The sequence below is a fragment of the Poecilia reticulata genome, linkage group LG2 (assembly GCF_000633615.1).
Source record: "Poecilia reticulata strain Guanapo linkage group LG2, Guppy_female_1.0+MT, whole genome shotgun sequence".
In the NCBI taxonomy this organism is placed as follows: Eukaryota; Metazoa; Chordata; class Actinopteri; order Cyprinodontiformes; family Poeciliidae; genus Poecilia; species Poecilia reticulata.
The window spans coordinates 39,399,338-39,416,474 of NC_024332.1; the positions used below are offsets into that span (position 1 = coordinate 39,399,338).

The window sequence follows — 17,137 nt, forward strand, 5'->3', positions numbered from 1 at the left end:
TGTTTTTATTTTGTTTTTTAATTATGTAAAGCACCTTGAAATGCCTTGCTGCTGAAATGTGCTATACAAATAAAATTTGATTGATTGATTGATAGCCTTTACATGAATAGCATGTTCTTTTGCCATTGCCAAGCTTGGTTTACGGCTCATCCTGAAAGGAGCTCAAAGTTGGCAGAACTTATCGGACTAAAATCTGATTTTCCAAGAATGATTTTGTACAAAAAGTGTAATATACTTGTTGTGCGTAGTTCATAGACTTATCCTAACCTGAAGCAGAATATGTCACATTTAAGGTAAAAACAACAAATTTCATTTTTTGGTGCTTGAGTCTGTTTGCGGCCTAATATGGTGAGACATCTCCTGTATGGCATGGTGAGCAGTCCACTGCTGCTAATGAACACAATGATCAGTGAAGTGATTTAGATCTGCAGCAACCAATAACGTAGTAATGACTGCAAATGCGTTTGGTAAATATTACCATGTTGAAAGTAATTGAGTAGCAAGAACGTTCTCCGTCTTCCCCACAAACACACAGTCGCTCGGTGCTCCACCAGTCGTTATTTAGGCTGACACAGGTAGATTTACACCCAGAGCTCTTTCCATAATTGAACAGATTTTTCTGTTTCCGTTTCACCCTGCTCAGTCAGCAGATTTACAATGAGCCAATGTGCCTGTGACACTTTCTGCTTCTTGGGGTTTAGTGTGTGTGTTTGTTTTCCATACACAAGTGAGTCAAACACTAAAGGCCCATTTCTGTAGCTGATCACATTGACCCATTTAAATATTTCTTCTTTTTTTCTCATGCATCAATAAATAATTCCTGCTAGTAGTTTCAGAAAAAATTAAGGCAATAAAAATATTTTATATAATAGCCTGCCTAAAAAATGCTAAAAAATATTGAAGTCACTTCTTAAAATGACTTAGTTGACCTTTACAGTAATCACAGAGAGGATAGAAAGAGGGTGAGGGGATAGATGATGGAGCCAATGAGCAATAGAGGAAGTAAAAGGGGCGGATAGCAGAGACAGAGTTCAAAACTGGATTTGACAGGTGAAAGAAAGATGGAAGCGGATAGAGGAGCCTTCCGGAAGCTGTGTGTGGTAACTAATTAGGAAAATGGTTCCGTGAGGTGAAATGGGTCACGTATCCTTTTCTTAAGCCTTTCTGTCTCCTATTGGGGGAGGGGCTAATTACAGCAAGTAAAGGGCACATGATTAAAACAGCTTCATGTCAGCAGATAAGACCCCGACTTTAAATATACATGTTTTATCTGTGCAGCATTGCTTATTTATTTTGCCTTAAAATAGTATTTATGTCTTGAACGTTTTAGCTAATGTTTTTTATTGGGAATTGTCAGTCTGACAAAAGTGTGTGCAACTGGAAAATTCTGTGTGTTTTTCAAAAGTTTTAGTAAATTAAAATGTGACGTGCATTTTCTATTTAGTCTCATCCATCCATTTTCTTTACACCCTTGTCCCTTGGTGGGGTCGGGAGGTGCTGGTGCCTATCTCCAGCTAATGTTCCGGGCGAGAGGCGGGGTCACCCTGGACAGGTTGCAGGGCAACACAGAGACACACAGGACAAACAACTATGCACACACACTCACACCTAGGGACAATTTAGAGAGACCAATTAACCTGACAGTCATGTTTTTGGACTGTGGGAGGAAACCAGAGTACCCGGAGAAAACCCACGCATGCACAGGGAGAACATGCAAACTCCATGCAGAAAGACTGGGGCCAGGATTTGAACCCAGGACCTTCTTGCTGCAAGGCAACAGCTCTACCAACTGCTCCACTGTGCAGCCTCTATTTAGTCCCATTTATGCTAAAAACCCAAAATACAACAAGTTGCTTACAGAAATCCAGTACACAAGAGTTGGTTTCCTGCATGTTTTGATCGTTTACCTGCACCAACAGCGCTCAACTACTTCCTCAGTATATCATCAAAATGTGATGCAAACTCATAACGGTCCCTTCATTTGCTTTAGGCTTGTTAAGCCAGAAGAACATCTAGAACATGGAGGATACCAGAGGTGGCCTAATAATCTAACACAAAGTAGTAGACAATTGATAGACGGACGTTTTTTTAAAATTATACGTTTTAAAATGATGGAAACTGTCCTGCACATTTGTTTACATCCGTTTTGCCCAGACACTCCTAAAGAAATCCACCTCAGGTTAAAATCCAAATAAAATACATTAAGATATGTGGTTCATGGCAGAATATAGAAAAGCTCAAAGGGTATAAATATCTTGCAAGGTAATGTACTTTAGACATCTATCAGGGATTGTAGCATGTACAATATTTTATCAAGATTTAAGCACACAGAAAGAGAATTCAAAACTTACATAACTTGCACCACAACCCAACAAGAGGTAAATCAACAGCAGCCATAGATTTACCGAGGGGGCGGTCAAAATCTTTAAAAAAAAAAAAACAGAGTTAAAGAAATTGAGGTTTGCCATGCAAAGCGCTGCTGTTTCCAAAAGGGAACAAGAGATTGTGGAAAGAAGAGAAATGAGAAACACGAGAGAAAGAGATTTGTGGGCATATGAAAGCAAAGCAGGCAGTGGAAATCAAAATATAACTCAAGGAGAGATGGCAGGAGGAGAGTGAGAGAAGGAGTTATGAAGAAAAAAATTGCAGCTGTAGTAAAACAGAAACAACACTTAGATAGGATTTCACTTCTATAGTTTGATGGCTGAGAGGTAAAAAAAAAGCCTTCATTCAGCGTGTGTACGTGCATGTATGTGTGGCAAAACCTTTGTTTATGTGTGCAGAAGCAACTATTTTTCAGGGGGGTTAGCGGTGGGTTTTTTTTTTGTAGAGACAGATTAGGTGTGCTCAGCAGAAAGTTTGAGGAGTTGAAGGGAGGGATGAAATAACGTAAAAGGCAGGAGCAGATTCAGAGACTAATTTGGTGAGAAGCTTCTGGTGTTTTCGCCACACAAGCCAGAAATCTTCTGTTCCATTACGTCAATAAAAAGACACTAACTTCTTGCTCTGTGGTGTGAGTTCATGTGTGTGGGGGGGAGAGATGCCTGAGGATTCAAGGAAGTTTTAAGAGTCATAGGTAACAGTAAAAAAGGGTTTATTAGAACCAGAGGTTTGGACGGTTTTAAAATGATTAATTATTTAGAAGAAATCGAACCAGCCTGGCTTTATGTGTGAAACTAATGACTCCTTAAACCATAACTGGTCGTGCCACTGTTGACGGTAACCATTACCATCAGCCTTGTTTGTTTGGAGAGTTATTTTCCTATAATAAATGAGATATCATTACCATATGCTTGATCTGAAACAATCAAGTGTGAGAAAAACAAAAATACAAGACAAATGTCAGCATTGTAAGTTAAAACATCAGCTCACAGAGTGAAAGTGTTATAGTTTTGAAATCTTTCCCTCATGCTTTTGTGTCTGTATTAATAAATGTATCGTTTCCTGACAGAAATCACCACTGTTACGGTGAGCACCACCACGCCCAGACTGGAGGAGACGACTCCTACCATGAGATCAGGTAAGCACACCGTGTTCCTCATAAGCATCACCGCATCGTCAAGTTCACATTTCTTGCACATGCATTTAGTTCGAACTGTGTCACATCCACACCCATAAAAACACACACTTACTCTCGTAAGGTCGCGGCCATGATGTCACTGTGCACCACAGAGCCTCTGGGCTTTGAAGTCTGTTACATTCAGAGTCCCACAGGAAGCTCTGTTTGAGGGGAAATAGGCTCCCACAACCAGACTCACACTGGTGTATCATTTCACAGCTATAGGTCAACTGACTATCAAGCAAGTAGCCTCACTGGAGTTTATCTACAGCAGTCGTCGTTTAGTTGGAATAATTTATCATCTCATTTTCTTTCTTTCAATCTTTTTTATACTTTTTTTGCCACTCAACCTTTGCTTTATTGCCTTCTTTTATTTTATGAGTGTTAGGTTAGTAGTTCTTGACTGACTTATCTTCTCTTGCGTTTACATTTTTACTCTCGTCTGTCCTTTACCCTTCCTTTTGTATGTGTGAAGATCTTTTCTTTTTTAAATGGCAAAACAAACACAGACAGTGGAATCTCTCAGCTTAATCAAAACAGAAGAAAAGGCAAAGTTTCATTTTGAACTCTCAAGAGAAATCCAATAGTACTGAATGAAAGAGAATATGTTGCATTTAATTTCTAACACACGACTGTGTAAGAAACAGAAGAGAATACATTCTGAAAGAGTGAAAAGATTTTTACAAACGTTCTTTCCTTCTGTCTTTCTTTAGAAAGAAATTGTAATTATTTTTGTGTTTCTTTTTGCGTCTCTTTCAGTGTTTCTTTTCTTTATGCACTACTTTTTGGTCTTGTTCCCAGTTTTGTCTTATTTCAAGTATATGCAGGTAGACGTTTGGTGATTTTGCACAGTTCGTATTCCTTCGTGATCCGTCTTTCATTTTCAACTCACAGCCACGACGCCATCCCTGTCGGCCGTGTGTGACTTTGAGAAGAGTTTGTGCGGCTGGTCGGCCGATCCGCACTCAGGTGTGAGCTGGACCCTGCACGGCGCCAGCGGCGGCTCAAATGGACACAACACTCATGGGACGTGGCAGGACCTGTCGCTGGGATCAGACAGTAAGAACAGCGACACCTCTGAAGAATATCAGCATGCACAGCACTGAGACGATACCAAAACAGGAATAATTTAGAGCAGGTTAAGATTCATGAAACTGACTTTTACCTATGATTATCATTTAGAGCATCCCTGCTGTGGCTAAGGCATGAGGTTTAAATGAAGCTTCTTTTTCATCACTGCTGCTTATGGCTTTGCATATGAACACCATAGCTTTGCCAATCAATCTCTGTGAATACTTGTGACAGCTAATAAGTCAAAAAAAAAAAAAACTTAGCAGACTTGCTTTGAGGGATTAAAATGAGAGAAATTAGTAGCGGTTAAGCCTATCTGCTGACTTTCAGTTTAGAGTACAATAAAGAAAACTAATTTTAGTATCTCAAAACAAATTGTTTTAAAGCATCAGAAAAAGCTTTTGTATTTGTACATTTGGAATGCAGGTACCTGTCCAGGAGCTATAGGTGTTAATAAGTTATCCATATACAGCTAAGGTTTGTGTTTTGGAGATCTGAGTGGGAAATCTGAACGAGACGGACATCTGAGGAGAAATGTTCAACTTTGAAACCAACTTAAACCAACCAAAATAAATTTAGTGTTGCTGCCTTCACATGTAAAACATACATCGTGTCCCAGGAATACACAGTTTTTTTACATTTCTGACTTTTTCTGTCACACACAAAGTGATATCTCTATTTGTGACTCTGCTTTGTCCATGTTTAAATGCATAGACTTGACTTAAACATGTTATCAGCAGTGAATGCCATTCTGGTTTTTTTTGTTTTGCTTCTACTTCCAACCAGACCTGGCTCAGCTTGACTGCGTTGCCTTAAGCATATTGGGAACACACTCCAGAGCCCTGTTGTTTACCCTAATCACAGTGTTTTCACTGGAAAAGATGAATGGCAAAAATTGTATTTGATATTGGAATACAACAGCGACACGTTTCATGTTTGCATCATTACTACAAGAGGAAATCTAACTTTTCATGTAACTTGTAACAGACAATGTGCAGACTTTGCAATTTTTGAATCCTATGCAGGTTTAAAACTTAAAAATTAATAGTAACTCAACCATACAGAAATATTCAAGAATATATTTAACTCTAAGCTGTTTGCAGGCAGCTTCAAGAAACGTCTTATTTTTCAGGCAATTTCTAAACATGTCTTAAACCTTTCTTAGAACAAAGCTTTTTAGAGCTAATTAACATCAAAGTGTGTTGGAGAAAAATCACACATCCCAATGCTGTGAGGAACCACTGGAAGCAACCATGATGCAAGGATTTCTCTCTTGATTTCCTGAAAGTGTGTACAGTGCCTTAATTAAAGTTTGGAGATAAATGCTAGCTTAAAGAGTTTCCTCTCCTATAGCCTAGTTTACTGAGTTGTCTGTATTGTTCTTTTCCCCTCTTTTTGTCAAAATATAACACACAGACACAACTGTTTTTATTTGCTCTTTGCACAGATTTTATCTCTCATTGTGTATTGCGTCTTTTATGCACCTTCTGGCCACTTTATTAGGTACACTTGTTCAATTGCTGGTTAGCTAAGATAGCCTTTCAGGTGTTTGCAGCAGAAGCTTGTTGCACTTTGTTATCTGGAAACAGTAATGGAGACGTTTTGATGTTGAAACTGAGCACAATAATGGAATAATGCACCACGATAAACAACTCAGATAAGTTAAATGTGGTTTGACAGACATGACGATGAGTTCACTGTACTTCAGTGGTCTCCACAGCCAAATAATATTAGTCAAATCTCAGTCCCTTTTGCTAGTTGTAAAGTGAGAGACTGGTGTCAAAATCTGCCACAAGTGCATGATACTATGATGTCGATATCGACCAAAATATCGGAGTGTTAAAAGCACCTTCAGAAACCCATGACATGAAGAACTACAGAAGCTCTGGAGGAAAGTGAGTACAGTCAAATACTGACAAAGCTTTGCTAATAAAGTGGCTGCTATGGGTATATCTTTGTTCCTTACACTCATCTGGGTTTTCTGCCCTTTTTTTCCCCTGTTAACTATCATATATTTTTCTTTCCTCTAATGTTCTTACAAAACTGTCTCTGTTCTCAGTCCTCGTCTCATTTTTCTTTGTTCCCCTTACGGCACCATGCCTCCTTCAATCCATCCCTTTGTTATAAGCTCTTCACCTTCATTTCAACTCGCATTGCTTTGTATAATTTTAGCATTTTCTCTCCATTTTCCACCTCCAGCCCTCTTTCTCCATCAGTCAGATTGCCTTCTTCTCTCCTCGCTGACCTCTCTTCCATTTCCCTCGGTGGTGCTTTCCTTTTCTCCACATCTGTGCATCTTTAATAAGAGCAGGAGGATAACTAAGACTGTTTTATCAATCACACGTACACGTTATCATAAAGCTTACACATCTATAAGGTGCACGCACATTGCCCAGGGCAGTTAGATGAGTTGATGGCTTTGACAGAGTGTTACTGTTACTCTTCAGCTCTATGCACTGCAAAAACTCTATGCACTGCAAAAACACAAAATCTTGCCAAGTATTTCTTGTTTCTATTGCAAATCTTAGTACACTTGAAATAAGACAAAACTGACTTGCAAGTAATTTTTCAACAAGAAATAGGAGCTTGTTCAAGTTAATAATCCCTTAATATTGATGAAAACGTAATTATAGTGAAATAATCTGCCAGTAGAACAAGCTCTTATATCTTTCTACAAAGTTATTTGTAAGTTTTGTTTTATTTCAAGTGTACTAAGATGTTTGCTCTAGAAACTAGACCAAAAATCCTTGGTAGGATTTTGGGTTTTTGCAGTGTTCAATGCTCCACACACTTCTCCACACCATAACTTTAACCTATAACTAAACACTCAAAGTTTGTGGGTTCACTTCCTTCCCACACATATATGACCTTGCTACGTAGCAAGGTTTTAATCGTATCTGTTGAAACCATCAAGTTCACGGTTGACTGGACAGCTCCTTCGTAAAAAAGCTGAACCGTGACACAAGGCAAAGCTCGAACGCCTATCTCTCTGGGCTGCGCTTTGTGTGTGTGTGTGTGTGCGTGTGTGTGTGTGTGTGCGCGTGTGTGGGGGCGTGTGCGTGTGTGTGTGTGCTTCCCAGTACGTTTATGTGATGATGTGAAATTGACTTAGCAGCGCCCCTGTCTCCTTGTTTGACAGCAACATGACATTAAGTCTTGTTCTACAGCAACATTAGCGTGGCTCCCCGTCTGCAAGCTGTCTGTGTATGCAAATCTGATGGGCAGCCCCTGCCATTAAGAGTCCTTTTTTGGGGGATTTAAAAGAGAAAAGCCAACCAGAACAGAGCTCATAAGTTATTTTATTTCTTTTTTGAAATATGCTGAAATTTCTCACGCTGGGCTATACGCATAGAAAAAAAAGCTCCTTTTTGTGGAGGTATGTTAAAGTAGCCCGTTGCTCAAAAAACATAATCTGAATGACCCAAGACTCTGTTCAACTTCCATCATGTTTGCAACTTTTAGATTTGTCCCTGACCAACACATCGCAATCAAATGGCTGAAATACCTCCTCTGCTAATGATGTGATTATTTGACTTATAATATTTTCAACTCCAAAATGCTTTAAAAAGAAGGATAACAAGAGGTTTACACCAACATTCTTTCATTAAAGTCAAGGTGGATAATTTCCCATCAATGTGCCAAGAAGTAAAATGTTAGTTTATGATCTTGTCTTATTGGCGACTCAGCCTTGTGCAGAAATGTATGCACGTCTTATAGCAGCAATAAATGCTTTTAGCATAGAACTCAGAACAAGTCAGTGTGTTTGGAGGTTTGATGGACAAACCTCCAAACACACTAACAACGATGTAAACATAAACAAGGAGAATGAAAGTGGGACCAAAGCTCATGTACAAAGATAGCATCGAGAGATAAGGATTTATTTTCCTCTTTCCCTCAGAGCCAGTTCTACATCTCTGTTTCTCCCATGGAGAGTTTTTAATTAATTCCTTCCCTTTGTACGTCAGCCAAGATCAAACGTGGAACGACAGAAAAACACTGCAACTTTTTCCCTAAGTGTATTTAATGAGCAATGGTAATTTAGGTCCCCCTTTTCTCAATGCCTCCAAGTGAAGAGCTGAGCTACCTCAAATCTAATGCATTATTTATTGAGCACAGAGTGCTGCAAAAGCTGCTCAATATTTCTTGTAATTCTGAGAGATGGATGGATGGACAGACGGACAGATGGATTAAAAAAAAGAGCAAAACTATCTCAAGACAGAATGACTTTGTTATAAAGCATTGTGTTTGTGATTAGGCCTCATTTAAAGGAGACCGAAGATGCCAAATAAACTTTTTGCATGTTTTTGTGCCTGGAAAAGGAACCGTTTCAAAACCGTCCCGATTGTTGAGACGCACTGTGTCGTTACCTAGCAACCCAAGCAAGTCACCTAGCAAATTAATTAGAGCTCCAGCATGTTTGGTCAGCTGGTTATGCGCTGTACAATGGCTGCTGAAAAAGACAAGTGTTTCACTGTAGACTTACTATTTATAAACCACTTGGTGTATTCTTGTTGGTTGTGCATTAGGCTCTACTTCTGCTTTTCAAAGATGGACAGTTGTATAACTGTGCATCTGTTTGCAGCCATTTTCACATGCAAGTGTAAATGTTTTGGGGCGTGGCCAGCAGCTTATTTGGATTTAAAGTGACAAGAAGCCCTAAAACATCTCATTCTGAAAGGAGCTCAAAGTAGGCCGAACTAAACAGACTAAAATCTTATTATCTAAGAACGAGTTAGTGAAAAAAATGTAAGAATCATGTTTCATATTGCACCTATCCTATAAAACTACCCAGTGGTGGTAATTTCTTGAATTATATGCTTTAACTTGCTACAAGAATGCAGATATACATATAGTAAAATATTCTCAAAACATTTGTTTTAATGAATATTGTTTCAATGAAACACTAAGTTATACTGCTGTGTTTATATCAAAGCGATAAAAAATCTGAACTACACCAGTACAATCAGTGAAACTGTGCATTTTCTGATGCTCTTAGTACATTTAAAAATCAGAACCCATTAAAATAAAACAATTTTCAATGTTAAAAACTAGAATTTTATTGAAGTTACAATTTAACTAAAACTCTCTGTTGAAAAAGGCAACAAAGTCACTGACGAGTCAAACAAGGGCTTAACATCATATTTACTTGTATTTATTTTACTAAAATTCAACTAATCTACAGGATTAAAATCATGTAAACACCATCTATTTCTCCCCTTCCAGATTTTTCAGGGAACTACCTCCACCTGGATGCAGGCAGCCACACCCAGCGCAAGAAGGCCAGACTGCTGAGCCCCGAAGTAGGGCCAGAACGAGGTTCTCTCTGCCTTCTCTTCTACTACCAGCTCCAGGGGGAGGCGCAGGGGACTCTACGGGTCCTGCTGAGGGACAGCGACCAGGTGGAGACCCTCCTATGGGCGCTAAAAGGCGAGCAGGGGCCACACTGGAGAGAGGGCCGGACCGTCCTCCCCGAAAGTCCCAGAGAGTATCAGGTAGGCAGATGCTGACAATTTTCCAGTCATTAAAAGCTTTGGATTAAAAAAAAAAGATAGGATGACTCTTTTTATTATGTGTTTTTTTTTTTTTTTTTGAAATAATAAACAAATTCCTCCTGATAAGACCATTTTTTCTGGCGCAGGTGGTGTTTGAGGGGTTTTTTGATCACCCAACTAGAGGCCACATCAGGATAGACAACATCCACATGAGCAACAGCATCGAACTAGGGCAGTGTGCACGTAAGTCACAAATCTGTCCCATATGGCAATATTTGTTTGTTCTGTGTTTACCTGGGATCTGGATGAAAAAGGGTAAATGTTAATAAAACTGATCTAATTTGCACTTGCATGTGTCAAAACGAGAAAAAAAATGCATATAAATAAGAAATGAACGTAGCAGCAAACGACCTTTGGGCATGGATTTTAATCAATTTTTCATTATATCTCCCTCTATCTTTTCCTGTGCCATCCCATCCTGCTGCGTCTTCCTTCCTTCCTTCTCACCCTCATTGTCTACGTTTTTATCCACCCCTAACATCTGAAGTCATCTTCTCCAACTTGTCAGACATCATGCAGCAAAACTAAGTTTGTGCTCACAGTTTGTGTAACCATAGAGATTTCAGAGAAATAACTAGAAGTAGTGCATAACTGAATGCCTACAGACAGAAGCCAAACTGTTAAAAACTGAGATCTGTGGCTGTTACCACACGCCAATCACTTTTTTCATATGATATACAAACGATCCCACATTTTTTGGAGTGAACGTTACAGTATGACCTGAGTTTTTCCACCAATTTTCTACTTTTTTAATCAAATCTCATCTCACCCTTTGCCTGTATGATCTTTATTTTTTCCGTTTCCTTTCGATTTTCTCACTTTTAATAACCTCCAGCAAATAATAAACAGCAGCAAATTTCAGGTCATGTTCCCATGAACCTTTGACCATCCTTACATCCCAGTCCTCTTCTTTTATATTCACACTGTCCCGTAACCTTTTCACCCCATCTTCATCCATTTCCTCTCTTCTACTTGTCAGCATGCTTGCTGACACTGGAGCTGTGTTTAGGAAACAGTAAGAAATGAGGTCATGAGATAGAAGGAACTAGGAAGAGCGAGATCGGTGAGAAAATAGAAAAAGTAGCTGCAGTTTCTCTCCTTTTTAYGAGAAAAACTCCTTGTATGACGGACATATTAGGACCATTGCAGATAGAAAATAAATGTCAGACATTTTCCAGAAAAAAACTAAGAAATWTGGGGGGTTTTCTCAAATATTTCAATATTTCTGAAATTAATCTAAAAAAWTTTGAGTATTTTTTAGCAAATTATTGACTTTTTAAACTCAGAAAATTATATATTTTTTCTAGAAAAAGATTTCTGAGGTTATTCTAAAAATTCTGAATTTTTCTGGCAGAAATGTACCCCTTTCTTTTCAATCTACAATGACCCTCATACACTGTCGTACCTTTTCATACAGTTTAAAAAAAGGTTTCCATCCTCTGAAATCTAATTTGCAGTAAGAGAGCCCTAAATTATGAGCTATACATTCACATATTTGAAATCCATGTTGTAAAGAAAAGTTTTAGATTAAATATCCTACACAAATGGATATAAATGGCATTTGATAATTAGTTTTTATTAACATTTCTAGTAACATTTCTCCTGTTTCCTTCTTTCTCTTTTACAGAGCCTCTCCCTGCTTTAACTTCAGGCATTCCCAGTAAGTTCTGCTTTTTGTGCATTTGTACATCCTTCTGCCAATCTGTCTGTGCTTCCTGCCTGATGCTAAGCTCAGCCTGTAGCATTGCACTGGCCCACAGCAACAGTTTTAAACCGTGGGGAATCTCACTGAACAAGTCTCAACAGCTCGACTCAATTCCCAACAGTTTGTTGGGATTTTTATTTCTTAAGATGATGGGAATTGAGTACTAATATGTAGTTGCGTGTAGAAGACAGGAGTCAGCACCTTTTTAGTAGTTTAATGAGGGATTTCTGATGAATGAGCTGCTCAGAATGGAGCTTGGAGAAAAGACAACTAAACAACATTACTTTGGTCATTAACTTTCTGCCAAGGACCTTTTTGGTGCTGTGCTCATCTGTTTAAGTAACTTACTGCCACACACTATCCAAAGCGTTAAAAGAAAGTACATTTTTGTGTTTATTTTCTGTGATTAAAAAGGTAASTTGCACCGATATGAAGTAAGAACRTCTGTTATCTAAGTCCAGTTTGGAAAGTCAGAGGCCCCTAATGAATCCCTAATAAATCCAATAACGTTATGCCTTCCACATGATAAAAGCAATAACATACTATTTATTTGGACTTGGACAGAATCATCCTGTTGCGCTTGTTCTGCAGTAGTAACTAGTTCAGCATAAAATCAAATCAGGTTTTCTGACTTTCAAATAGAAGATGTTAAGCTATGGGTAACGTAAAGTTCTGTCTACCAAGTACATAGTAYATTTGCCTTAAATAATGCAAATTTACTGAGGATAARCATTTTAATGCTGTTTTTTTTTYKACTGAACTGAGTCATGCAGGAGTAGTAATTTCCCAATGTGAGTCACCTCTGTGCTAGCACCTTAAATTAGATGCCAACACATGCRATCAGCGCAGGTTATGGACCACAACYACCAGCGACGCACTGAAACACCCTCTAAAAATGCTCATAACTCMTCAAACGCCRTCTTAAAATATCATCATAAAACAGGAAGCAAAATTTAAAAAAAAACATATTCAAAGATGTAGAGGATATGGAAAGATATRCAAAGTACAGAGATATGCAGTGAAACCCTTGAACAGCAAAAATTTGGTCTTGGTGGGGATGTGGGAGGCGCAGCCAGTCACTGCTAAAGAAAATGAATTGTGCTCCTGGATTAGCTGATTTGCAAATGACAACCAATACCATGTCTAGTTATTTTAGCTGTATTCCCAAGCTGTATTTTCTGTCCTGGTTTAAAAAAAATCTGCAAATACAGTATGACTTGGAGTTATGGTCCACTGACAAATCCATAAATATGTTAGGGTTGACTGCTTTTGAGCATTTGTATTAAAGAAATAAAAATCTGTTCAACTGTTATTTGCACCTTTTTGTCCTCATGTTGGACTTAAGTAAGATATTTAAACCTGAATATGGCTAACTGCATTTCAATAGGATTCATTTACTCACCACTGACCTCAACTGGACAAAAATAAATAAATAAATAAATAAAACATTGACATTTCTGTTAGCTTAACAGCGACTCACATTGGGTAATGACAGCTCCATAGTCACAAAATCTCCTTAATTCTCCAAAATAAAACTGAACAGACTGCTGTGACAAGAACAAAAAAATATTTTACTATATGTGACATTGTTTACGTGGATTTTTTCCCAACCTATTTTTGTACTGTAATTGTTGCAATATATGTAACATAATTGATATAATAAGCCCTTTTAAAAGGAGTTGGGGATGTTTGACGGCTGGAATTTGATATATTGATCATCATAAAGAAAGAATGATGAAGGTTGACTGAATGGATCKTTTGCATGAGGCCCTGCATGGTGGGGTGATGCTCTTGGTGATGCACAGTTTTTATTATGACAACAGAATAACATAAAGGTGTGTTTGCGGTCAAGTTCAATATAGCAATATTCTGTGCTGCAAAGTGGGTTTCCTCAAAGAAACGTGTTAACTTTCAAGACCTCATATTATAAAGCACTTTTGAATGAAAATTTAAGCTGGTGAGGTCTATGGGATTAAGAGAAATGCCTCTGTTTACACCCAAATATCTTCATAAAGCTTATTTTATGGTCACAGAGGAAGTAAGATTTTTTTTAACACCATCAGCTTCACTTCTACTTTTTCACTCTCCCTGTCTCATCAAYCATTTTATATTAATTCCCTCATCTTTTTCTTTCTATCCTCTCTAATTTCTTTCTCCTAAAGGTCTTGCTTTGTTACTGGTCCTAAAAAAAAGTCCCTGATCTTACCTGCATAAAATGCAGAGCTGTTCACCATCCAACTTCTCTTTTTCTTCTCTTTTTCCTCATTTTTTTTCTCTTTGAGTGTTGCTCCTTCATCCTCAAATAGCCCAGCCTGAGAGGAGATAAAAGGCTTAGGCAGATTATGCTCCCGGATTTCTTGTTTTCAAAGTCTGGKTTTGGGACGTGATCCACTGGCTTTGCGTGTTCGGTTGTTTAGATAGCTGACCGTGATGTTAAAACATATCCGAACCCTCCGAGAAGAATGTCAGAACTGGCGCTTAGTTGTACATTTTGTATATTCAAGGGTAAAATACACATTCAAAGTCAGAGTATTTGGCCTGCGTAAGCAGAACTGACTCGCGTTTCCTACATCCAGATACAATCCCAAAAATAGTCAAAACCAAGAGACAGCTCAAGTCAGCTGAGTCATAGCACAAGTATTTCACCTAATCCTCGCTGAGCTTTTCACAGTTAATTCCTGGACAGTGATCATATGACTCTTGTTTTAATGGCAGTGCAGGTTCTACGTTGCAGTTCTTATGGGACTAAATGCCAGAAGCAAGGATTAAAAGTCTCCCTGGAGAKGCTTGTTAAAAATGTGACCCATCCATTATTGTAAATCTTTACAATGTGTCAGGATTTTTTGTCCATTSAAACTCATTACTGTGTCGGTATTAGTGGAAAGTGAGGCTTAAATGATTTCTGTCGCATTTACAGTAAACTCCATCAAGATATTATGCTTTGCAAATTAAATATGGCTTCTGCTATTAACTATATTACAACTATTTTCTGTTTTACAAATGGGATCTTAAGCACATTTCTTAAATTGAAAATACAAATTAAGCATTGTCAATAGGCATGTTCYCCTTCAGGAGTTTTCAAATACAGATCCAATTCTTTAAGGAATAGTGTCAGCACCAAATCCAAATTTGATGAAAATCATGGCTATATGACRTTCACAACAAAGTAGCATAAAAGTAAACTAAGATAATAAGCTACATTTTATCAATAGTATTAGATTGAGATTGTTGGCCACCAAACCAAACATGTTTAATATTACTGTGTTCGTTGTTTCCAGATGGAGCTTTGGTGAAACTATTTTTTTGTYTGTTTCTAGAGATGCATGTGATCCGTCAGTATTCAGTAAACTCACGTGTTTCYCYTAGCTTAAACCATTTTAACCTGCAACTGTTGCCTGTACCAGAGTAAATATGCTAACCATAGCCTAGCTAAACGCAAGGTAATGATACTATGTTTACTCAGTTTTAGTAYGACTTGTTGATAATCAAATTTAGAGCAATTACAGATAATCAAACACACAGAAAACCCGCAGAAGAAGTGATTTTCATGCTTTATTAACTTATTGCCAATTTAATGGCTATTTGTCTGGGTTACTATGGTTACATTTACAATGTGTCTGAGCACGAGCACAGACCTGGAGTGGCCAATATAGTCTTTCAATCTAAAKATYATTTTAAAGAGTAAAAAAATGTGYATAGCTTCTAATATGGCTTTGCTACTCGTATCCACACAAATAAGCCTTTATTTAAAAGCCCAGACTGTGTAAAATGTCACTACTGTTTGTGCTTGACATAAAAATCACAGACAATRCACTGAGAATAGGTATCGGGACTTCAGTTTAGTCTAGGACTYCGATACCAAAACAGACTTTTTTTCTCCCCTTAAAATTGTCTCTTTGTTCACCACAAAGCAATTTTGAGTCCAGACCTCACTGAGAGCAGCTTTACTATCAAAGTAAACCCTTAAATAGCGTATCTGAACTTTCAGATAAAGTCTAAATGAAGTCGACTGGTTTCCTTGTGATTCTCTATCCCGCTCCATCTTTTCATTATTTCTCTCTCCTTTCTGATCCCTGGCTAGTTGTTGCTCGTCTGAGCTCTCTTTCTCTTTTTTTCCTGCTCATGTGCTTCATTTCTCTCTGTTTCTTTCTGTCGCTCTCTATTTCTCTCCACAACAACTTCGTTCTCACAGCAGGTTCCTCTCACAGTGAGTTGACAGAGTATTGAAGTTTCAGTCAAGCCCTTTAATGCAGGATTAAAGATATCATGGCAGGATTAGCTCTTTCCCTCCACTTCTTTACCCTCCCACCCTTCTACGGTCTCACTTTCTACCGACCCCTCTCTGTTTCTTTCCATTCTCTCCTGCAGTAATACCTTCTCTCTTATCCTTCCCCCAACCCTGCAATTTTGTTCTCTCTTTCTCGCCACCCGAATTTAGTTACTCTTGACCCCCTCAAAACAGAACAAAACAACTCCATCAAGGCTTAGCGTTCCACGTTTTTTGCTTAGCCAGTCCGAAATAAATCGTTTGCGTTCTGTGGTTCAGTTTGAGCGCATAGCTTGGGCCTTTGCGTGTCAATATGCAGCAGATGCTTGTGATGTTTGCAAGATAAAACCAAGATAAAATAACCAATCAAGATAAAACGTTTCTGGCTGTGTAGATCTTAGACAATGTAGYTGAAATTTAAAGATGAGTGTGTTTCTGCCTGATTTTGAGGGATGTTCAGTGAAAACCACCAAAGGTTTTACCCTTTCTGACCAACACCGCTCCTAGGGATCTCAAGCTTTCAGTACTCATGCATATTTATGTTGCTTGTAGGAGTATTAGACTTTGGCTATGTAAAGTATGCATGAGTAGTCAGTGTTTCACTACCAGGTAGAGTGCACTCAGTGAAACAGAGCAGATGGGTGAGGCAGTCTGAACAATGATTTGAACAAAATAAARAAAACGTGTATTTTAACATCTGGAAAATGTAAAATCTACTGTTTCAGTGTCTTTTTTATATTTTTACTTTTACTTGAGTCTATTTTGTTCTGGATATTTCAGTAGATCAAGGAACACCAATAAAAACACCATCAGTCGGCAGTAAAATCCAACATGATGAAATAAGCCAAATAGTTTTTAAAAAAATCTACAACTTGTTTATACTCTTGRGAATTTAAGTTTAAATAGCTCTGCTTTATGTTATTTTCTATTTTACTTTATTTAATTTTGTAACATTTTATGTCATTTTATAAAAACAACATAAA

The 17,137-nt window shown here is 38.1% G+C and overlaps 1 protein-coding gene across 1 annotated transcript in view; it reads left to right on the forward strand.

Moving 5' to 3' along the window:
* LOC103460449 (neuropilin-2-like) overlaps nt 1-17,137 on the forward strand; it is a 124,752-nt gene that overhangs the window by 84,024 nt on the left and 23,591 nt on the right. The window contains exons 12-16 of the mRNA XM_008402625.2: nt 3,452-3,520; nt 4,454-4,618; nt 9,854-10,122; nt 10,269-10,365; nt 11,810-11,842. Coding sequence (XP_008400847.2) covers nt 3,452-3,520; nt 4,454-4,618; nt 9,854-10,122; nt 10,269-10,365; nt 11,810-11,842 — 633 coding nt within the window. The remainder of the gene's footprint in view (nt 1-3,451; nt 3,521-4,453; nt 4,619-9,853; nt 10,123-10,268; nt 10,366-11,809; nt 11,843-17,137) is intronic.